Genomic DNA, 24,793 nt, shown 5'->3' with positions numbered 1-24,793 from the left:
ATCACCATCTTATAGTTTTCTGAGTATAGGTCTTTTGCTGCCTTAGGTAGTTTTATTCTTTCTGATGTGGTGGTAGATGGAATTGTTTTTAGCTTTTCACCGTTGAGTATGATGTTAGCTGTGGGTTTGTCATACATGACCTTTATTATGTTGAGGTATGCTCCCTCTCTACCCACACTCTAGAGAATTTTTATCATAAATGGATGTTGAATTTTATCAAAAGTGTATTCTGCATCTACTAAGATCATCATATGGTTTTATTCTTCAGTTTGTTAATGTGGAATATCACATTGATTGACTTGCAGACATTGAAAAATCCTACCATATTTGGAATAAATTCATATATATATATATTTATAATTTGATAGGGATTGCATTGAATTGCATTGCATTGTATCTGTGTATATATATATATGGCAAAATTTCAAGAATAACTATGAAGAGTAGAAAAATTGTGACTTTCAAGAGAACACAGAAACAAAACAGAATATGAAAAACAACCGAATAAAACTTTAATCTAAGGGGCCAGAAATTCCCATAGAAAATCTGCTGAATACTAATTATTATAGCGTGTCCCAATGACATTGGCTGCTGCATACTCCCACTGGCATTACTGTTGCCCTGGGAAGCTGGAAGTTTCTTCTATCAGAGAGATTTGCTGATTTGAAGTCAAAGATGAGTGCATCTGGCCTCAATAAGACTGATCTTTCCAGCATTTGTGAGGGGAGCTGGGCCCTGCCTTCCACCAAGACCCTAATTTTATGGGTCACCCCAAACAGAGAAAGGCCAAAGAAAGAATAATATTGATGTATACATAAAATACTATGTCAGCTCTTCTCAGTTCAACATATATATATATATATATATATGCCGTTCCTGATTTGGAAGACAGTTGCACTCATCTCACTTGCTAGCAAAATAATGCTCAAAATTCTCCAAGCCAAGCTTCAACAGTATGTGAACCGTGTACTTCCAGATGTTCAAGCTGGATTTAGAAAAGGCAGAGGAACCTAAGATCAAATTGCCGACATCCATCAGCTCATAGAAAAAGCAAGAGGGTTCCAGAAAAACCTCTACTTCTGCTTTATTGATGCCAAATGCTTTGACTGTGTGGATCACAAGAAACTGTGGAAAATTCTTAAAGAGATGGGAATACCAGACCACCTTACCTGCATCCTGAGAAATCTGTATGCAGGTCAAGAAGCTAGTTAGAACCAGACATGGAACAATAAACTGGTTCCAAATTGGGAAAAGAGTATGTCAAGGTATATTATCACCCTACTTATTTAACTTATATGCAGAATACATCATGAAAAATGCTGGGCTGGATGAAGCACAAACTGGAATCAAGATGATTGCCAGGAAAAATGTCCAATAACTTCAGATACACAGATGACACCACCCTTATGGCAGAAAGCAAAGAAGAACTAAAGAGCCTCTTGATGAAAGTGAAAGAGGAGAGTGAAAATTTGGCTTAAAACTCAGCTTTCAGAACACTAAGATCATGGCATCTGGTCCCATCACTTCATGGCAAATAGATGGGGAAACAATGGAAACGGTGACAGACTTACTTTTGGGGGGCTCCAGAATCACTGCAGATGGTGACTGCAGCCATGAAATTAAAAGACATTTGCTACCTGGAAGAAAAGCTATGACCAACCTAGATAGCATATTAAAAAGTAGAGACATTACTTTGCTGACAAAGGTCTATCTAGTCAAAGCTATGGTTTTTCCAGTGGTCATGTATGGATGTGAGAGTTGGACTGTGAAGAAAGCTGAGCACTGAAAAACCGACACTTTTGAACTGTGGTGTTGGAGAAGACTCTTGAGAGTCCCTTGAACTGCAAGGAGATCCAACCCCTCCATCCTAAAGGAGATCAGTCCTGAATATTCATTGGAATGACTGATGTTGAAGCTGAAACTCCAATACTCTGGCCACCTGATGCAAAGAACTGCCTCATTGGAAAAGACCCTGATGCTGGGAAAGATTGAAGGCAGGAGGAGAAGGGGACGACAGAGGATGAGATGGTTGGATGCCATCACCGACTCAACAGACATGAGTTTGAATAAACTCTGGGATTTGGTGATGGACATAACTGAGCAACTGAACTGACTGACTGACTACTAATACGTGAGTCTCTTCCTGTTCCTATCCACCCCAGCTAGGTGTGTATGTGTGCATGCTAAGTCGCTTCAGTCGTGTCCAACTCTGCACGACACTGTGGACTGTAACCCGCCAGGCTCCTCTGTCCATGGGATTCTCCAGGCAAGAATACCAGAGTGGGTTGCCCTGCCCTCCTCCAGGGGGTCTTCCTGACACACATGAGATATAACCCACGTCTCTTATGTCTCCTGCATTGGCAGTTGGGTTCTTTACCACTAGCTCCACCTGGGAAGCCCCAGGCAGGTGTACTGCAATACAGTTCTGACACTAACCCCCTGGAGTACACACAGACTTCCACAGATTAAGGGCAAAGTCCTCCACAAGACTACCCTCCCTTCAGACACCAGCTGCATTTCAAGGGTCCCCAAGTCATCTGTTCTTCTGACTATAAATTTGGGAATTCTCATGACCTCTACAGCTTTGTTAATTTGCTAGAATAAGATGCACAAGTCTGGAAAGCACTATACATACATTTTTTTAAATAAGGGGGACATATAGGGTGAGGTCTGGATGGCTCCCAAATGCTGAAGTTACTCCTTTTACTCACTTGCTCCTCTTACTATGGAGTCAGAGCGAGCCGCCTTCTGGCACATCAATACATTTATCAACCAGGAAACTCCACTGAACTTCCGTATGCAGAGTCTTTATTGGAATTTCATTGTGTAGGCAAGGTTGATTAAGTCACTGGCTGTGTGATTGAACTACACCTCCCCTCCCTGAAGGTCAAGCAACTCGAAGTCCCCACCAGCTCATCAAGTGGTTGGTTCTTCTGGTGACCAGATTCCATCCTGCAGCCATCAAGAGGCTACCGTGAGTCACCGTATCAGCATAACAGACACTCCTGATGCTCTGGAAATTATGAGAGTTTTGACGCTGTGTGCCTGGAACTGGGAACAAAGGTCAGATATACTTTTCTTTTATGTCACAGTTCCCTAGAGGGGCTCCTGTGTAAGGAGAGGAGGTGGCTCATGAATAAGATAGTTATAACTCAAAGCAGATTCTGCAAAGGGCTCCACTATGAGACTCTGAAGAGGGAAAGATTAATTTCATTCTGGAGAACATACAAAAGAAAGGCCCTAAAGCAAACAGAGAAAAAGCTGCACCCCTGGGGAGGGGGGCTCACTGTGAAGGCCATCTGATGGAAGCCGCAGGGAAAGACGGTGACTTCTGACAAAAGGGAGTAAATTTTCCAACCCTCCATGCACTGGATGCCCCAAGACACTTCATGCAGAGTGGCTTGCTGAATTCTCTGCAGTCCAAAGAAGCTGATACTCTTATTCCCTTTTGCAGGTGAGCAAATGGGTGCTCAGAGAGGTTGATCAAACCTACGTGCCATGAAGTGGCCAAGCCTAGAATCCAATCTCAGGTGGTTCTACTAAGTAAAGTCCAGGTTCAGGCCACTTGCCTCACTCTTCACCTGGGGGAAAACAACACTCAGTTCAGAAGAAGACCTCTTCTAGCCAAGAAAGGCTTTTAGGAAATTCCCTAGCCGTCCAGTGATTAGGACTTGGCACTTTCACTGCCCGGGCCCAGGTTTAATCCCTGGTCAGGGAACTAAGATCCCACAAGCCATGGGATCTTTTTATTTTGGCATGGCAAAAAACAAAACAAAACAAAAAAAAAAAAACCAGCATGGCTTTTAAACTTTCCAGAACTCAAGAAATCAAGACCCACTACCCAGTGAGCCAGGGGTGAGAAAGTAAGGCTCACTGAAATGCCTCGGCCCGATGTCCACATCATCATGGCTGACTCTCTGCTGTGAGCTCATCTCGACCATCTCTGAAGCTCTCCCATCGGTGCCTGAGACACAGACAGATGATGAGTTGCTTGATCTTGCTCACAGTGAGACCACAGGGTTGAGGAGCAGAACAGAAACCTCCATACCGGCTGGTGAGGAAGCAAAGCCGAGCCCAGCTTTGGGGCCATCTGCTGCCCATTTGCCTTCCCCACGGATCCCTGCTATCCGCCTGTGGTTTCTGCCTTCCCTTTCTTTCTGGGGTCTTTCTCTAGGGCAGAGGTCCTTGCGGTCTCTCTAAGGGCTACTTCCCCCTCCGCCCTTGGACCACTGTTCCTTCCTGCACCATCTAGGGTTATTCAGTGTCCTCCACTGTTGTGTGTGTGTAGACTCCACTCAGCATTAAACCCTCTGAATCTGGTGTGGGAGTATCCACCGAAAGTGCCAGCCTAGAGCCGACAGGGCGCCCATCGTGGGGGTGATCATCTAAGAGGGGCGTCAAGACAAAGGCCTGAGCTGGTTCAGGTGTGGACGCTGGGCCCGCTGTACAGACACATAACACGCTTTGGTGGGCTAAATGATGCGCAAGAGGACACACCGCTCCCTGAGTCAGTATAAGCAGCACACTGCCTGTGGGGACTCCGGTCCCTTGTCCCCACAAAGGGCCTGGCCTGAAGCGAGCTTTCCGGTTGCTCTGAGTTGACTGGATACATGAATGGTTGTCCGTCGTTTCTGTCCTCCTGCATTCTCCCACAAAAAGTCAGCCTTGTCAATACTGTGGCTCTGTCTCACGAGTCCTTACGCGATGCCCGGCATCGTTAGTGGGGGTATATGGAATGACAGAGAGAGGAAAAGGGTGCTGTCCTACACTCGTGTCATTTTGTCTCCAAGACAGGTAAGCGACTAAATAATAACTGGAGTGAATTTTTGTTGTGGTTTCACTTAAATGGGAGATTGTTTCTAAAAAGAAGGAAAATACAGAAAAAATAATATAAAATGCTGAAAGTTCCTGACGAACAAAGACATCTGTTATAAACTCCCAGAAAGGTGACTTAATGCTACTTACCAATAGCATGTACCAAAGACTTTAACATTAGACTGGCCTGTACAGGGCACCCTGCCCTTCCCAGTGGTAAATCTCATCTACTGACTTACATGATGGCTGTGCCGTATCTCTGGTTTTCTGGACACTCTGATTTACCAGTGCCGCCTCATATGCTTGCAAAATAAATTATGTCCTGAACTCTTTTAGAAGTGCCTGAGCCTGGAAAGGCAGCAAATAAAACAAGGCTTTTGTAAAACACACCCTGGGTCAGGTTAGTTGGGCTAGGATATTATATAACTGCACTCAAAATAAACCCAGCCTGGGGGGCCAAGAGGTCAGAGCTCTTGCCACATTTGATCAACTTGATATGCAGAATAATTTCTTTACACTCCAAAGATGAGGTGGCTTTGTGCCTTTATTACATGTTGCTACAAAAAGCATAATAAAAATAAAGAATAAATGGCAATGAATTAGAAGAAAAAAAAGAAGCACCAAGCTGAAGAACACCTTAGAATGAAGGGTGAGTTGTTCAGACCACACTCAGAGACAGGCAGGAAATTGCTTACCTTTCCAAGTAACAGTAAATTCTTTCTTTTGATCCAGCTTTATTTTCTTTCCTAAGAGTGTCTCCGTTCTTCCTGCCAAATCCCATGACAAAACTTTTTCCAACCTATGGGAAACAGACCATATATGTCACAGACATTTTTCCAGTCTGGACCACAATGACGTTTGTTCTGTTTTCTTGGTTAATACGGGAAGGCCGGGGATGAAAGTCACCAGCATGAGGATTCAGGGAGATCCCAGCATCTCCCTGTCACGTGCAGGGAACTCACCTATGACAGAAACCAGCTCAGTGCCAGTCACTTCTGGAGCAACCACTTGGTTGGGTTGTATGGACTTTGACCTTGAAGGCTGGGTAGCCCCAGCTCACTTGAACCCCTGTCCATGACTTCACTATCTGGTGACTCTACAGTGTGAACCCGTCTTATGGGTGGGAAGAGAAGTAGCCGTACTACTGTCCCTGGGTCATGCTGGCCCCGGGACAGCCTGAAGAAGCACTGTCCTTGCATCCTCATTTTGAAATGGCACGAGGATATGAGGAACGTGAGAGCCCGTGATGAAGAGTGTGGGCCCTGGGCGGAAGGCTTGCTCCCGTGGCGGTGGCAGCCCACCCTAGCAGCCAGACTGCAGGGTCCCCCAAGGATGAAGAGAAGACATGCACGTTGGTGGAGGAAGCACCTCATTCCATGTTCAGGAGTGTCCACTGTGGCTTTCAAGAACCTTGCTTTTATTAAACATCCAGGGAAATGCATTTAGTCTGCTTATCTGGGGGAAAACCTGCCATCAGAGACAAGTGAGTCACGGGTTTATTTTTCGGGTTCAGTTCAGTCACTCAGTTGTGTCTGCCTCTTTGCAACCCCATGGACTGCAACACGCCAGGCCGCCCTGTCCATCACCAACTCCCAGAGTTTACTCAAAGTCATGTCCGTTGAGTTGGTGATCCCATCCAGCCATCTCATCCTCAGTCATCCCCTTCTCCTCCTGCCTTCCATCTTTCCCAGCATCAGGATCTTTTCAAATGAGTCAATTCTTCTCATCAGGTGGCCAAAGTATTAGAGTTTCAGCTTCAGCATCAGTCCTTCCAATGAATATTCAGGACTGATCTCCTTTAGGATGGACTGGTTGGGTCACCTTGTAGTCCAAGGGACTCTCAAGAATCTTCTCCAACACCACAGTTCAAAAGCAACAATTCTTCGGTGCTCAGCTTTCTTTATAGTCCAACTCTCACATCCATACATGACTACTGGAAAAACCATAGCTTTGACTAGATGAACCTTTGTTGGCAAAGTAATGTCTCTGCTTTTTAGTATGCTGTCTAGGTTGGTCATAACTTTCCTTCCAAGGAGCACGCGTCTTTTAATTTCATGGCTATACTCACCATCTGCAGTGATTTTGGAGCCCCAAAATATAAACTCAGTCACTGTTTCCATTGTTTCCCCGTCTATTTGCCATGAAGTGATGGGACCGGATGCCATGATCTTAGTTTTCTGAAAGTTGAGTTTTAAGCCAACTTTTTCACTCTCCTCTGTCACTTTCATCAAAAGGCTCTTTAGTTCTTCTTCACTTTCTGCCATAAAGGTGGTGTCATCTGCATATCTGAGGTTATCGATATTTCTCCCAGCAATCTTGATTCCAGCTTGTGCTTCATCCAGTCCAGCATTTCTCATGATGTACTCTGATATAAGTTAAATAAGCAGGGTGACAATATACAGCCTTGATGTACTCCTTTCCCAATTTGGAACCAGTCTGTTCCATGTCCAGTTCTCACTGTTGCTTCCTGACTTGCATTCAGATTTCTCAGGAGGCAGGTCAGGTGGTCTGGTATTCCCATCTCTAAGAATTTTCTACGGTTTCTTATGATCCACACAGTCAAAGAATTTGGCATAGTCAATAAAGCAGAAATAGATTTTTTTTTTTGGAACTCTCTTACTTTTTCAGTGATCCAATGGATGTTGGCAATTTGATCTCTGGTTCCTCTGCCTTTTCTAAATCCAGCTTGAACATCTGGAAGTTCACGGTTCACGTACTATTGGAAGTCTGGCTAGGAGAATTTTGAGCATTACTTTGCCAGTGTGTGAGATGAGTTGTGCAGTAGTTTGAGCATTCTTTGCCATTGCCTCTCTTTGCGATTGGAATGAAAACTGACTTTTTTAAGTCTTGTGGCCACTGCTGAGTTTTCCAAATCTGCTGGCATATTGAGTGCAGCACTTTCACAGCATCATCTTTCAGGATTTGAAATAGCTCAACTGGAATTCCATCACCTCCACTAGCTTTGTTCATAGTGATGCTTCCTAAGGCCTGCTTGACTTCGCATTCCAAAATGTCTGGCTCTAGACGAGTGATCAGACCATCGTGATTATCTGGGTCATGAAGATCTTTTTTGTATAGTTCTTCTGTGTATTCTTGCCACCTCTTCTTAATATCTTCTGCTTCTGTAGGTCCATACCATTTCTGTCCTTTATTGTGCCCATCTTTGCATGAAATGTTCCCTTGCTATCTCTAATTTTTTGAAGAGATCTCTAGTCTTTCCCATTCTATTGTCGTCCTGTATTTCTTTGCATTGCATTGATCTCTGTGGAAGGCTTTCTTATCTCTCCTTGCTATTCTTTGGGACTCTGCATTCAAATGGATATATCTTTCCTTTTCTCCTTTGCCTTTTGCTTCTCGTCTTTTCAGAGCTATTTGTAAGGCCGCCTCAGACAACCATTTTGCCTTTTTGCATTTCTTTTTCTTGGGGATGGTCTTGAGCCCTGCCTCTTGTACAATGTCATGAACCTCCGTCCATAATTCTTCAGGTGCTCTGTCTATAGATCTAATCCCTTGAATCTATTTGTGACTTCCAGTGTATAATCATAAGGGATTTGATTTAGGTCGTACCTGAATGGTCTAGTGGTTTTCCCTACTTTCTTCAATTTAAGTCTGAATTTGACAATAGGTAGTTCATGGTCTGAGCCACAGTCAGCTCCCGGTCTTGTTTTTGCTGACTGTATAGAGCTTCTCCATCTTTGGCTGCAAAGAATAAAATCACTCTGATTTCAGTATTGACCATCTGCTGATTTCCATGTGTAGCATCTCCTATTGTGTTGTTGGAAGAGGGTGTTTGCTATGACCAGTGCGTTCTCTTGGCAAAACTCTATTAGCCTTTGCCCTGCTTCATTCTGTACTCCAAGGCCAAATTTGCCTGTTACTCCAGGTATTTCTTGAATTCCTGCTTTTGCATTCCAGTCCCATATAATGAAAAGGACATCATTTTGGGGTGTTAGTTCTAGAAGGTCTTGTAGATCTTCATAGAACCGATCAATTTCAGCTTCTTCAGCATTGCTGGTTGGGGCATAGTCTTGGGTTACTTTAATATTGAATGGTTTGCCTTGGAAACGAACAGAGATCATTTTGTCATTTTTGAGATTGCATCAAAATACTGCAGTTTGGACTCTCTTGTTGACTGTGATGGCTACTCCATTTCTTCTAAGGAATTCTTGCCCACAATAGTAGATATAATGGTCATCTGAGTTAAATTCACCCGTTCCAGTCCAGTTTAGTTTGCTGATTCCTAAAATGTCGATGTTCACTCTTGCCATCTCCTGTTTGACCACTTCCTATTTGCCTTGATTCATGGACCTGACATTCCAGGTTCCTATGCAATATTGCTCTTTACAGCATCAGACTTTACTTCCATCACCAATCACCTTCACAACTGGGTGTTGTTTTTTGCTTTGGCTCCATCTCTTCGTTCTTTCTGGAATTATTTCTCCACTGATCTCCAGTAGCATATTGGGTACCTACCGACCTGGGGAGTTCATCCTTCAGTGTCCTATCTTTTTGCCTTTTCATACTGGTCACGGGGTTCTCAAGGCAAGAATACTGAAGTGGTTTGCCATTCCCTTCTCCAGTGGACCACGTTTTGTCAGACCTCTCCACCATGACCCGTTTGTCTTGGGTGGCCCTACATGGTATAGTTTCATAGTTTCATTGAGTTAGTCAAGGCTGTGATACATGTGATCAGATTGGTTCGTTTTCTTTGACTGTGGTTTTCCTTTTGTCTGCCCTCTAATAGAGAAGGATTAGAGGCTTATAAAAGCTTCCTGATGGGAGAGACTGTCTGAGGGGGAAACTGGGTCTTGTTCTGATGGATGGGGCCATGCTTTTATAATATTACACCTTAAATCCATCCCCGCGTTGATAGGATGACAAATCAGAAAAAGAAGTAATATCTTTTAAAATGACACCAGCACCTTTCTAGGGTCTTGCTAGGGGTCCCTCTACCCCCACCACTGCCCCCTAGCAAATGCAGAGGCCTCAGCTCCTTCCTAGTGCCAAAGCAGAGCAGACTGACTCATTTCCCACTTGTGGGATCGGTCGTTTCTGTGGCTTCTCACCACAAAACCTAGGCTCGAGGCGCGTGGGCTTCAGTAGTTGCTCCTTTGGGGCTCTAGAGTGCAGGCCCAGTGGTTGGCACAGAGGCTTAGTTGCTATGCAGCGTGTGGTGTCTTACCAGACCAGGGATCCTGTCCCCTGCATTGGCAGGTGGATTCTTATCATTGGGCCACCAGGGAAACACTTCCTTTTTTTAAGTAACATTTTGGCATTCTGAAATCAGAATCTTCCAGTCAGTTCCCTCTTACGTCTTGTTACAGTTGAGCAGAGTGTTTGCTTTGTTGGCAGTTCGTTACAGCAATGCTTTGCCTTCAGTCTCAGGGCTCAGATTTGATGAACCACATCGTGTGCTTTCTCGATTGCATCTTCTTATCAGTATAGGAAACACTCCAGTCTGTTTTTCTTGCTTTGTGGAATCCAGACCAGACTGTTGAGGGCATTAGGGTTGTATTTGTGTTGCCATAAATATGGTGGAAATATATCCTGCAACACACACAGTCTGACACCAAAGGAAAGAACACAAACAAGTGTGACCCGGAGTTCAGGCAGCAGAATGTCAGCTTGAACCGGGATTCAGAGGCAACCCTTAGTTCCTGTGGGGAGGAACAGAGCTTTTAGAGAAACAAACAAAAGGCTATTAGGAATGGTTTTGCTCATTGCAGTCCTCACATCCACATTGAAAACACATTTCACATTTTTAAAAAACTTCAACACTGCATTAAGGATGCTGCACCTGGGATTCTAAAAGCTGCAGAGGCCCTTGTCGATCTGAACCAGGTTCCAAGCCAACCTGAGACACCACTGATGGGTCCCCGGCCTCTGCACTGACCTCTGATCACAGGTAACTAAGCTGCACCCCCGACCAGCCTTGATTTGGTTACATTTCCCTGGGATGTTCCTGACTGTCCCAACTTTGGGTCCCACCCCCCTCCCATGCTACACCTTCTCCCTGGGTGGGAAAGTGTCCTGATACAGAGTTTCCTCTCTCACAGGCATTTACAGAAATATCTAGACAGGAACTGTTGAACCCAAAGATCTATGGAGGTGAGATTTCAGGCCCTGGGTTCCCCAGAGATGGGGATATGATTGGAGAGCCCTAGGATGCATTTGGGGTAGTGGTCCTGAGGCAGCATCCTACTGGGATCCTCCTCTTTTAAGATTATTTCTGTCCTTTACCCGTCTTGGTAAAGAAACCTAGGTAAAGATACCTAATCTAAGAGCTCACAATTTGTAGACAATTATATATTAATAGCCTGGCCTTCCAAGTTGCGCTAGTGGGAAAGAACCCTCCTGCCTCTGCAGGAGACGGAAGACACAGTGGTTGGATTCTGGTTTGGGACGATCCCCTGGAGAAAGAAGTGACAACCCGCTCCAGTATTCTTGCCCGGGAAATCCTCATGGACAGAGGAGCCTGGTGGGCTGCAGTCCATGAGGTCACAAAGAGTTGGACATGACTGAAGCGACCAAGCACGCACCACATACGCATATAGTAAGAGCCAGTTAATCAAGACAACATGGCTCTAAACATGCGGGCCACTAATAACCGTGCCTCCAAAATACCCAAAGCAAAAACTAATAGAACTGTAAGTCTCAGTAACAATTACAGTTAGGGATTTTAACATTCCCCTTTCAATAATGGATGGGAATACATAGACAGAAAATAATAAAGACACAGAAAACCTGAACAAACTACCCATCAGCTTGACCTAACTGACATTATAGAACTCTCCACCCCAAGCGGAATACAACTCTTTCCAGGGACATGTAGGACATTCATCAAGATAGACCATATGCTGGGTCATAGGACAAATGTGAATAAATTCAAAAGAATTCAAGTCATACAAAGTAGTTCTCTGGCCACACTGGATTTAAATTTGAAATCAGCGCTGGAAACATATCTGGAAAATCTGCATATATTTGCACATATTTAGAAACTAAATAATACCCTTCTAAGTAAACCATGGATCAAAGAAGGAATAAGAAGCGCTATTATAACCTTTTGAAATGAATGAAAGTAAAAACACAACATATTAAAATTTGTGACATGTTGCTAATGCAGAACTTGGGACATTCATAGCACTGAATGATGATATTAGAAAAGAAGAAAGGTCTCAAGTCAGTGTCCTCAGCTTCTACGTTAAGATACTAGAAAAAGAGCAAATTAAGTCCACACTAAGGAGAAAAGAGAAACTAATAAAGATCAAAACAGAAATCGATGAACTAGATAGCAGAAACATAATAATGAGAATCAAAGAAACCAAGAGCTGGTTCTTTGAGAAAATCAATAAAATTGATAAATGTCTAACCAGAGGGATCAAGAAAAGAGAGAGAATAGTTCCTGTTAATTTTTTAATTCACTTACAACACTCAGGCTTCCAGGCCTGGTTCCATACTCAAGCTGCTCCCATCAGAGACCCTAAAGACCTCTTTTGTTTTGCCATTTTACTTGACCTTCCTGGGGTCCTAATAGTCTTTACGGTAGATACAGTATTATTATTGTTCCCATGATAGAGGTGAAGAGGCTGAGGCCCAAGTTGACCAGATCCTCCTTTCTTCTCCCTTTCTTGGCTTGAGAGGTTGCTGTTAGGATTCAATCAGATAAAATAATAAATAACCTGTAAGGTCTTAGCTAGTCTTGTATCTTCACCAGTGCCTCAAAGAAAACACCATTTAATCACAAGCTTCCTTTTCCAAAACCATACCCGCTTCCAACAAGCTCATGTCCTCGAACTCTGGCCACCAGAAAAGTCTGGACTCCCCACTGTCCCTGCCTCTTCCCTGCTTCTTGGGGGAATAACCACAATTAGATATTTCTGCGTTTGCAATACAGAATTTTGGGGGGAATAATTGCCATCCAAAATGTCTTGGTCCATGCACAGGGTTGGAAGAGAATTTCCAGACACAAAAATATCTCAGAAGGGAGTGAGTTTATTGAGAACAAACAGCAGAGCTAGTGAGGGGCACTGCAAACACAGCGGTCTGAATTCCTGACTGTCCAGGGAGAGCCAGCCCCTTTCATGGTCTAGTGGCCAGCTTTTAGAGCCTCAGGACAAAGGAAATTTCTGCTGGAAGGGTGGTGTTAGGTGATTGATCAGGAAGCAGTATGGTAAATATTTTACCTAAATATGCAGTTGGGCTACTGGCTGCTTTAGGTCAGGGGGGCTCATGGCAACAGTTGCTATGGGGCTCGGACATTTTTGGAGATTTGGTCCTGCAACCTCGGTACAGGACTCTACCTGACTCCATCTTTTTATTCACGGGCCAAATCTTCGGCCCCTTACCCCGCTGCCTATCTGTCCCTGTCTCAGCCCATCAGGACCCAAGTCACTGAGAAAAACGGTGATGATGACTGCTCTGACTTCTTCAAGCTGAACACAGACGTTATAAGGCCCTGGGTTCCCTTTGCCTGCTCTATGTCAGGGTGTACTTAGGGAAGAAAGTGGGGGCCCACAGAATGATACAGTGGCTTGTCCCAGTGTTGTCTAGGAGCTGACCAGCTGATATTCTTGCCATGCTCCCATTTGTAAATTTGTTGTGTTCTAGAAGAGACAAACTTAACAAGATTAGTAGAAGATTAGTAGAAGAGCTGTCAAGAGGCCCAGAAGAGGGACTCGCTAGGATAGCCAGGACCAAATGCTGGTCTCGGAATTCCGCAGGTCAGATCCCCAGAGGCTCCCTTCTCTGTTTGCTCTATCAGTGGTGGCTCAGAGGTTAGCCTGGGCCTGGCCTGACTGGTTGGCCAAGAAGCAGCACTCTTCCTTCAGCACTGCACACATCCCACCTTGGTTAGCTGTTAGTAAGTCTAAAGCTCTTCTGTTCTGTAAGACTTCTCCTGCTAGCGAATTTATTTATTCCTGTAAAGTGTTCGTTTGGGCTGTTAGGCTGACAACCTGTTGGGTAAGTTTGAGGGAAAGCTGTCGAGCAGTGAAAACTGAATTTAGAAGTTCTGCTGAAAAAAAAAAAAAAATCTACGAACAATAAATGCTGGAGGGGGTGTGTAGAAACGGGAACCTGCTTGCACTATTGGTGGGAATGCAAATTGACACAACCGCTGTGGAGAGCAGTGTGGAGATTTCTTTAAAGCTGGGAATAAAACTACCATATGACCCAACAGTCCCACTACTGGACATATAGCCTAAGGAAACCATAATCAAAAAAGACGCATGTACCCCAGTGTTCATTGCAACACTATTTACAATAGCTAGGATGGGAAGCAACCTAGATGTCTATCAACAGATTAATGGATAAAGAAAGTGTGGTATATATACACCGTGGAATTTTACTCAGCCATAAGAAGGAGCATCTTTGAGTTAGTTCTAATGAGGAGGATGAACCAAGAGCCTATTAAATGGAGTAAAGTCAGAAAGAGAAAGACAAATATCCTATATTAATGCATATGTATGGAATCTGGAAAGAGGGTATGATGAACAATTTGCAAGGCAGCAGTGGAGATGCAGACACCGAGAACGGACTATGGACACAGTGGGGGAAGACCAGGGTGGGGAGAATTGAGAGAGTGGCGCTGAAACGTATGCATTATCATGTGTAAAATTATTGGGTTGATGCAAAAGTAATTTTGATTTTGCATTTTTGAACTTTGCCATTTGATATTGGAATACATCCTTAAGTAAATGTGGTTATATTATTTTTTTTTAAAATGCCTCCTGAGCCCATGTTACCCTAATGAGTAACCCCAGAACTGAAATTATGGCAGGGGCTGCCCTCTTCAACCTATGTGATTGAGAGTACAGTGGAAGTGAGATATTGTCATTTATAAGAGTAAGATTAGAAATTCCATATACCAGGGTGCAGGGGCCTGTCCAGTTGGCTGGGAGATACAAGTAGGCATTGAAGCCACAGAGGAAACAGGTACAATTCCTGGGGTCTAGGCTGATGTCTAAAGTGATGTTGAAATAGAACTTCCCTAAATGGGTATAGGAATGCTCCATGCCTTCATAAATGGTAGCTAGAGTCCTCCCAGATAGAGGGGAAGACTTGCGATCTGTGAGGAGAGGGAAGAATAGTCCTTAGCCCAATTAAATGAAGGGATAGTAGGGTCCCAACCGATGTCATAGTTCTCAGGGGTCTTGAGTTTCTTGCAGTCTTCTTGCTTAGCACTGAAAGGCTGGAACTAGAAACTGTGTTTTGATATAGGCAGCTGGTGGGAGGGGTGGGACAAACGGATACCCTAAAACAGCTAACTTGTGTCCAGTTGGTGGTCACACAGGGAGTTTGGGGGAGTAAATGTTAAAAGGGGGAGTCAGAATAATAGGTATGGGGTGATGTGTTCTGTCATTGGTTACAAGGGGCCTCACGTCTGGGTAGGGAAAAGGGAGAAAGTATGATTACAAGCCTGGGAAATATTAAGGAATTTATGCATGGGGGAGAGGGCTCGTAGGGAGGAAAAAGATACACAGAGAAGGACTGGCTTTATAAGGGGGACTGAAGGGAATATGGGCCCTGGACGGCTGTACCATGACTTCTGGTGTAGGTGGTTCAGCTGTGTATGATCCAGTGCCAGCCTTACTCGAGGATTATTGGCCCCTCTTGGTCTATCGAAGTAAGAGGGGACTGGAATGGATTCAAGTTGGTTCCATTTCGCAGATGGTATGGGAAGTGCTGGGCTTCCCTGGGGGCTCAGTGATAAAGACTCCACCCGCCAATGCAGGTTCGATCCCTGGGTCAAGAAGATCCGTTTGGAGAAGGCAATGACAACCCGCTCCCGTGTTCTTGCCAAGAAATCCCATGGACAGAGGAGCCTAGTGGGCTACAGTCCATGGGGTGACAAAGAGTCAGTCACAACTTAGCGACTACACAATAACGATGCTGGGAAGCACCACTAGGCCGCGATGGGGGCAAACAGTGGTGCATGTCTGGCTGTCTTTGTGTGATCCCGGGGCCATGTTGGCAGAGGAGTTCAAGGGCTTCCTGAACTATTGGTTAATACTGATGACAATTATGTGCATCTACGAGGACAGAAAAAGAGAGGAAGATTAGGGTTACAGCTTTAGGAGACTAGGTTCAGGGATCGATAGAGTTGTTGTGGGGAAGAATCTTGTAAGTTTCCTTGGAGGGTTTTGGCCCATGCTGGTACACACACACACACACACAGTTGTTGAGATGGGATTAAGAGAGGTAGGTAGGGGTCTGAACATTTATATCCTGCCATAAGGTGTAGTAAAAGCAGAGAGCTGAGATAGAAACCTGAGACCAGTTCAAGAGAGATGACAGAAAGGGAAGAAAAGAGGTGCAGGTTTTTAGGTTAGGAGTTGGGGTTAGGCCACCTTTGCAATACTTGAGGAGGACAAGAATGTTACGGGGTGGTCCCACAAGTGTGAGACAAAGTGACCCGTGGGAGGGAAAGAGCCCAGGGAATGAAAAGGAGGATAGCAAGATGAAAAATCAGGTTGGCGAGGCTCTATGTTCAGCACAGACCTGATGGTTTTTTAAAGAGGAAGCGGAGGCCATCCCAGAGCTCACAGTCGTAAGAGGCGTCTCATGAGTCTTGGGTTGGTTGGAGAGCTTCTTCTTCCGGAGAAAGACCTGTCTTCAGTTGTGACACATGGATCCAGGAGGTGAAGCTTTGGATATTGGCAGCTGTGAGTGTCAGCAAGACTTCGGTTGGTCCTGTCCACACTGCTTTGATAGATTTCCATCCTGTGTGAGAGTGTTACTATATACCCAGTCACTGGGGTTTAGGCAGGGAGAACTCTGAAAAATTAGGATCTGGCTTGGGGCTGTTTTGATCCTGGTATTCCCAGATATTTTTAAGAGTTAAATCTAAAATTGTAAGATAGTCTACTCAGTAATGGGCCTCAGGATCAATGAAGAGGTCTGTGCTTAAGAATGGTCTCCCCATGAATGATTTCATAAGGGCTTGGATGAGTCCTGGATTTGGGGAAAGCAATGGAAAGAAGGGTGACCCAGGTTTGGTAGTTTCTATCACTCAGTACTTTTTGAGGGCCTGATTGGCTCTTTCTACCTTTCCAGACCTTTGAGGGTGTCAAGCTGAATGAAGATCGTGATTCGTTTGTAGGACTTTGCTGACACCTAGGCTCAGACCAGAAATAAACACAGGGCCATTATCTGATTGTAAAGAGCCTGGAAGTCCAAACCTAGGTATGACATGTTCCAAGAGGGCAGTGGCGCCCTCAGTACCCTCAGTCTTAGTTGGGTGGGCTTCAATGCATCTATAAAGGCATCTACCATCACTTGGAGGTACTTAGGGCCTTTGCAAGGGAGCATGTAAGTCAGATCTATTCACCAATAGATTTGGCTTCCTCGCCGCTGGTTCGGATGGAGCAGTGGGATGGTGAGGGGGCAGGTTATAGCCCACTCTGGCTTGGCCTGGAGACAAGCAGGACAGGCTTGGGATATTGATTGAAGGGTTGAGAGGATTCCTTTTCTGGTGAATGTTGTCCCCATTAGTTTAAAGAGCAATTCAGCCCCTAAATGGGTGGCCTGATGCAGGTGAGTTAGTATCTTCCGTTGGGAAGCTGCTGGTAAGTGGAGTTTATCGTCTGGGCTCAGTAGCCATCCTTCAGGGATTAAAATGAACCTGCAGTCTGTCCTTTGGGTTGAGAGGGTAAGTACTGAGGTAGTAAGAAGTCTAGACTTGGGATCCAGGGAGCCTGTAGGATGCTTAGGGTGGCCTTTTTGGGTTCTTTAGCTGCTTTATCATTTCCTTTACTTATATCTGATTAATCCTTTTGGTTTGTCCTATAGTGGATGATGTCCTGCAGTGAGGATTTCATAGCTTCTAGTAAGCCCAAAATCTCTGGCCCAATGCTTAATTGGAGTACAACGTGTAGTTAATAGGCCCCTTTCCTTCCAAATGGCCACATGGGCCTGGACTATATGGAAGGTGTATGCTGAGTCTGTGTAAATATTGACTCACAGACCCTCTCCTACTTTGAGGGCTCTAGTTAGAATGATGAGTTCTGCTTTTTGGGTGGAAGTATTTGCCCTGTGGAGTGGTCCTGACCCTATTACTTCTGTAAAGTTGACTATAGCACACCCCGAGACCCTTCAGCATTCCTGAATGGAACTGCTGCCGACTATAAACCATTCTCCATCTGGTTTGGGTAAAGGCGTAGATCTGGCCTAACACTATGTTGTTGTGGTTCAGTCGCTCAGTCGTGTCCAACTCTGTGACCCCATGAACCGCAGCATGTCAGGCCTCCCTGTCCATCACCAACTCCTGGAGCTTGCTCAAACTCATGTCCATTGAGTTGGTGACGCCACCAACCATCTCATCCTCTGTCGTCCCCTTCTCCTCCTGCCCTCAATCTTTCCCAGCATCAGGGTCTTTTCTAATGAGTCAGCTCCTTGCATCAGGTGGCCAAAGTATTAGAGCTTCAGCTTCAGCATCAGTAATTCCAATGAATATTCAGAATTAATTCATTTTAGGATGGATTGGTTGGATCTCCTTGCAGTCCAAGGGACTCTCAAGAATCTTCTCCAACACCACAGTTCAAAAGCATCAATTCTTCGGCACTCGGCTTTCTTTATGGTCCAACCTCACATCCATACAAGACTACTGGAAAACCATAGCCTTGATTAGCCGGACCTTTGTTGGCAAAGTAATGTGTCTGCTTTTTAATACACTAGCTAGGTTGGTCATAGCTTTTCGTTCAAGGAGCAAGAGTCTTTTAATTTTGTGGCTCCAGTCACCATCTGCAGTGATTATGGAGCCCAAGAAAATAAAGTCTGTCACTGTTTCAATTGTTTCCCCGTCTGTTTGCCATGAAGTGATGGGACCAGATGCCATGATCTTCATTTTTTGAATGTTGAGCTTTAAGCCAGCTTTTCACTCTCCTCTTTCAGCTTCATCAAGAGGCTCTTTAGTCTCTTCACTTTCCGCCATAAGGGTGGTGTCATCTGCATATCTGAGGTTATTGATGTTTCTCCCGGCAATCTTGATTCCAGCTTGTGCTTCCTCCAGTCCAGCATTTCTCATGATGTATTCTGCATATTAGTTAAATAAGCAGGGTGACAACATACAGCCTTGATGTACTCCTTTCCCAATTTGAAATCAGTCTGTTGTTCCATGTCCAATCCTGTTTCTTCTTGACCTGCATACAGATTTCTCAGGAGACAGGTATGGTGGTCTGGCATTTCCATCTCTTTAAGAATTTCCCACAGTTTGTTGTGATCCACACAGTTAAAGGCTTTAGCATAATCAATGAAGCAGAAGTAGATGTTTTTCTGGAATTTTCTTGGTTTCTCTGTGATTCTGTGGGTGTTGGCAATTTGATCTCTGGTTCCTCTGACCTTTCTAAATCCAGCTTGAATATCTAGAAGTTCTCGGTTCAGAACTTCCTCACAGCAGAAGATATTAAGAATACGTGGCAAGAATATACAGAAGAACTATACAAAAACGATCTTAATGACCCAGATAACCACAATGGTATAATTACTCACCTGGAGCTAGACATCTTGGAATGTGAAGTGGGCCTTAGGAAGCATCACTACAAACAAAGCTAGCGGAGGTGACAGAATTCCAGCTGAGCTATTTCAAATCCTAAAAGATGATGTTGTTAAAGTGCTGCACCCAGTATGTCAGCAAATTTGGAAAACTCAGCAGTGGCCGCAGGACTGGAAAAGGTCAGTTTTTGTTCCAGTCCCAAAGAAGGACAATGCCGAATAATGTTCAAACTACTACACAATTACACTCATCTCACACGCTAGCAAAGTAATGCTCAAAATTATCCAGGCCTAGCACTATGACTAGGCTTGGTCAATCACTTTAAACAGAAATGTAGAAGGAAAGTGTTCGGATTTGGGTTGGGCAGAAGAGTGGCAGGATCTAGGAGAATCTTTATTCTCCCTCTGAGAGTAAAGCTTGATACTTTTGAATTCTGCTATCTGAAATCCAATGGAATGCCTTGGAGTTGAACTGAACTGAACTGAGGACCTGGTGCAGAGTACATCATGAGAAACCCTGGGCTGGAAGAAGCACAAGCTGGAATCAGAATGCTGGGAGAAATATCAATAACTTCAGATATGCAGATGACACCACCCTTATGGCAGAAAGTGAAGAGGAACTAAAAAGCCTCTTGATGAAAGTGAAAGAGGAGAGTGAAAAAGTTGGCTTAAAGCTCAACATTCAGAAAATGAAGATCATGGCATCTGGTCCCATCACTTCATGGGAAATAGATGGGAAACAGTGGAAACAGTGTCAGACTCTATTTTGGGGGGCTCCAAAATCACTGCAGATGGTGATTGCAGCAATGAAATTAAAAGACGCTTACTCCTTGGAAGAAAAGTTATGACCAACCTAGATAGTATATTCAAAAGCAGAGACATTACTTTGCCGACTAAGGTCCGTCTAGTCAAGGCTATGGTTTTTCCTGTGGTCATGTATGGATATGAGAGTTGGACTGTGAAGAAAGCTGAGCACCGAAGAATTGATGCTTTTGAACTGTGGTGTTGGAGAAGACTCTTGAGAGTCCCTTGGACTGCAAGGAGATCCAACCAGTCCATTCTGAAGGAGATCAACCCTGGGATTTCTTTGGAAGGACTGATGCTAAAGCTGAAACTCCAGTCCTTTGGCCACCTCATGCGAAGAGTTGACTCATTGGAAAAGACTGTGATGCTGGGAGGGATTGGGGGCAGGAGGAGAAGGGGACGACCGAGGATGAGATGGCTGGATGGCATCACGGACTCAATGGACGTGAGTCTGCATGAACTCCAGGAGATGGTGATGAACAGGGAGGCCTGGTGCACTGCAATTCATGGGGTCACAAAGAGTTGGACATGACTGAGTGACTGAACTGAACTGAACTGATGTATGGATGTGAGAGTTGGACTGTGAAGAAAGCTGAGTGCCAAAGAATTGATGTTTTTGAACTGTGGTGCTGGAGAAGACTCTTGCAGGTCCCTTGGACTGCAAGGAAATCTAACCAGTCCATCCTAAAGGAGACCAGTCCTGGGTGTTCACTGGAAGAACTGATGCTGAAGCTGAAACTCCAATACTTTGGCCACCTCATGTGAAAAGTTGACTGATTGGAAAAGACCCCAATGCTGGGAGGGACTGGGTCCAGGAGGAAAGAGGACGACAGAGGATGAGATGGCTGGATGGCATCACCAACTCGATGCACATGAGTTTGGGTGAACTCTGGGAGTTGGTGATGGACAGGGAGGCCTGGTGTGCTGCAATTCATGGGGTCGCAAAGAGTTGGACGTGACTGAGCGACTGAACTGAACTGAACTGAAGGCCTGGTGAGGAGTGTAAACTATTGTGAGTTTGTAAGTGGTTTCCTATTGTGAGTTTGGAAGCTTCCTCTGTGAGAACTGCAGGGACAGCTAATGTTCTTAGGCAGGGAGGCCATCCCTGAGATGTTACGTCCAGTGTTTTTGATAGATATGCTACTGGGCGCTGAGATGGTCCCAGGGTTTGGGTTAGTACCCCCAGAACCACCTCATTTCTTCATGAACAAAGGGAGAGAGGGCTTTGTTAGATCTGGTAGGCCTAAGGCTGGCCTTGTTTATTTGTGTAAAAGCTGCCTCTGTTTCAGGGCTCCATTCCAGGGGTGTTCTGGTCCTTTAAGGGCGTCATAAAGAGGTTTGGCCAATAGGTGATAGGTGGAGATCCAAATTTGGCTGAACCCTGTCATTCCTAAAAAGTTCCTAAGCTGTCGTTTGGTAGCTCGCATGGACATGTCTAAGATTAACTTCCTTCTGTCAGGGGTGATACTTCTTTTTCCAGGGGTTAATATTAGCCCCAGGAAAGTGACTTGTTGGGAAGTAATTTGTGCCTTGGCAGGGAATACCCGGTTCCCTCATGCTGCTGAGAACTAGAATGGCATTATTACCTGAGGTTAGTTTGTTGTTGTGTTGTTAGCCATTAAGTCATGTCTGACTCTGTGCAACCCAATGGACTTGCAGCCCGCCAGGCTCCGCTATCCATGGGATTCTCCAGGCAAGAATACGGGGTGAAAAGAAAAACAACAACACAGGAGTGGGTTGCCATTTCCTTCTCGAGCAGATCTTCCCAACCCAGGAATCAAACCTGCATCTCCTGCCTTGTAGGCAGATTCTTTACCACTGAGCAACCAGGGAAGTTAGTTTATCTGGACTATAAATTAAGAGATCTCTACCATGTTGGAGGGCTTCCCTGGTGGCTCAGACGGTAAAGCGTCTGCCTGCAATGCGGGAGACCCGGGTTCGATTCCTGGGTTGGGAAGATCCCCTGGAGAAGGAAATGGCAACCCACTCCAGCGCTCTTGCCTGGAAAATCCCATGGATGGAGGAGCCTGATAGGCTACAGTCCATGGGGTCGCAAAGAGTCATACATGACTGAGCAACTTCACTTCACTTCACCATATTAGAGTAGGCAGCTTTCGCTCTCCAGCATTAACAATGAAAGGGCCTTTGCTAATGCTTGACCAAACAAATGAAGACTATCTTGAAACCCCTGAAGCAAAACTGCCCAGGTGAGTTGTTGGGTATATTTGGTATTTGGGGCTTTCCATTTGAAGACAAATAAGAATTTGGTGGCAGAACGAAGTGAAATTCAAAAGAAGGCATCCTTCAGGTCTAGGAGTACTGTTGGGTTTGTGAAGGGATTTAACCTCAAAGGTTATGTGGGTTAGGTACTATAGGTCTCAGACTAAATGGTAGGAGCTGTCAGACTTCTTTACACTGGGACTGGGGTATTGCAGGGAGAATTACATAGGATTAGAAGCCTAGTTTGGAGGAACTCAGAGATTAGAGGCTCCAATCCTATTAAGCCTTCCTCCCTAAGAGGATATTGTGATACTCTGGAGAAAGAGTTCGGATCCTTTAAACGGATAACTACTTGGGTGGCTGTCGCAAACCTGCTGGAAGTAGAAGTATCCCATTCTTTTGGAGGAACTTGCCTCAGGATCTAGGGCAGGATTTTAGCTAGAACTGGTTTCATAGTTGTTGTTAAAGCCATATTTACTGGCATGAATGATAAAGTAGCTTTAAATTTTATTAACAAATCTGGTGGGGCAGGTCAGGAAGTCTAAGAAGGAGTGGGTGAGCAGAGTACTTTTCAGGGAACAAGGTAGTGGGGAGTGAAATGGTCATAGGAGGATTGTCCATCCCCCCGTTAGGAGGACTGAGGGATAGTGAGTGGGACTGGAGAAGGGCTGAATAAGTAGCCTGAGGGTCAATCAGAAAGGTTTCAGTGGCCCCCGCCACATCCAGGGTCACCCAGGTTTTATAGTTTCATAGGGGATACAGGGGCCTGTCGCTTGAGCCCCGGGCACCTTCAGTCATCTGCGTCCAGGAGGTCGAGACCTAAAACACAGTCTGACTGCTGCTCTTGATTGTCACCTACCACTGCCAGCGGGAGCTGACGTGGGTTTCGGCTGTGAGTGCTGAGTCCAGAGGCACCTCTGGTCTTGGGTGGCTATCATGTTGGCCTTCCTGCCTGAGGGAAGGAGGGACAACTCTCTTCCAGGGGTCCCCCTGGTGACAGTAAGCATCGGTGGTGGAGCGGGGCAGCTCCTGCCCATGCTCCCTGGCTGACCACACTGGTAGAAGCTCGTCGGAGGTTTCTGAGAAAGGGAGGTGCACCCGGAGGCCCCTGCTGTGGGAGGCACTGAAAGGGCAAGAGCCATGTACTGAGCATGTTATTTAAAATTTTTCTCCTCCCCTCTGTTCCCACCTCCTCCTAGAAATTTCCTCCCTGATGTTAAAGACCTTAAAGGCCTTAGCAAGGGAGACACAGGATGGTGCTTGTGGACCCTGCCCTAGTTTCTGACGCTTTGGCCTAGTGTCTGGGGTTGACTGGCTTATAAAGGGGACTACAAGGATAGCCCTTCCTTCATTAGTATCTGGATCTAAGTGGGTATGTTTTCTCATGGCGACTGCTAGCCAGGCCTGAGGAAGGACAGGGTTCTCAGAAGGATCCTGAGTAACTTCCCCAAGTGGAAAAATGAACAATTTAGTTGTTCAGTTGTGTCCGACTCTTTGCAACCCCGTGGACTGTAGCCTGCCAGGCTCCTCTGTCCATGGAATTCTCTAGGCTAGGATACTAGAGTGGGTAGCCATTCCCTTCTCCGGGGGATCTTCCTGATCGGGGACTGAACCTGGGTCTCCTGCGTTGCAGGCAGATTCTTTATCATCTGAGCCACCAGGGAAACTCCCTAAGCTTGCTATAATGAACAGTTTTGATGATTGCCTTTCTCATGCCCTCTGGCAGGCAGGTGAGCATATGGTCTTTCCTAGTTCGTCCCCCTGCCAGCCCTTTATCATTGGCCTGGCTGCTTTATCGGTGCTCTACTCTTGGGACTGCAGCTGCCCCCATTCAGGGTTCTCTGGGATTCTGAGAATGTGCCTTATCGGCTCAGGCTTAGGCTAAGGCCCATATCCTCTTCTTTTCCTTGTGAGCACAGCAAGTGGTCAGCTACATGAATGTCTTCCCAAGTTAGGCTGAGGACTATAGTGAGGGCCTGCAGTTCCTTAATCACGGTGATGGGGTCCTGACTGAAGGAACCTAACTTGTTTTGAATCTGAAAAACGCCAGACCTGGGAAAGGAAGCACGGGCTCTAACGGTGCCCATGTCTGCATTCACCACTCCCTTTAAGGCAACTGTGTCAGACTTTGTTTCGTGGCGTTGGGTCGTCCTCAGTCTTGTGTGGAAAAGGGAGATGGGGCCTTCGTCCTGATAAGGGAGGGCTGTTGAGACACTGTTGAGGTGTGAGCTGAGTCTGAAGCTAAAGGGTTGGCTGGGTTGTGGATAGAAAAGATCAAGTAGGGAGTCATCTAGAAGGTCTGATGGGGAGGGAGACGGAGGGGCTAGGGGATGAGAGGCAGCAGAAAGACCCGTGCGGCCCACGTCCCTCAGATCCAGATTCTGACTAAGGGCCGTAAAGGACTGAACGTAAGGAACCTCTGAGTCCTTTTCCTGCTTTCAGCAAAAGAGATTGAGTTGGAGGA

At 45.4% G+C, this 24,793-nt stretch overlaps 1 protein-coding gene across 7 annotated transcripts in view; it reads left to right on the top strand.

Moving 5' to 3' along the window:
- Positions 1-24,793, top strand: part of PGPEP1L (pyroglutamyl-peptidase I like) — a 75,406-nt gene that overhangs the window by 11,924 nt on the left and 38,689 nt on the right. For 2 of the 7 annotated variants that reach the window (XM_060401563.1, XM_060401564.1), the window contains exons 2-3: positions 2,887-3,063; positions 3,455-4,794. The exons of 2 other annotated variants lie outside the window; for them this stretch is intronic. In XM_060401563.1, the coding sequence (XP_060257546.1) occupies positions 4,615-4,794 (180 nt within the window). In that variant the 5' untranslated portion in view covers positions 2,887-3,063; positions 3,455-4,614. Of the gene's footprint in view, positions 1-873; positions 2,132-2,865; positions 3,064-3,454 lie in introns of those variants that run through there. 3 more of the 7 variants (XM_060401560.1, XM_060401561.1, XM_060401562.1) reach the window with 3 other exon arrangements.

This window comes from Ovis aries, chromosome 18, assembly GCF_016772045.2.
Source record: "Ovis aries strain OAR_USU_Benz2616 breed Rambouillet chromosome 18, ARS-UI_Ramb_v3.0, whole genome shotgun sequence".
NCBI lineage: Eukaryota > Metazoa > Chordata > Mammalia > Artiodactyla > Bovidae > Ovis > Ovis aries.
The sequence above is the reverse complement of the archived record's forward strand: the minus strand, read 5'-3'. Positions and strand labels throughout refer to the sequence as shown.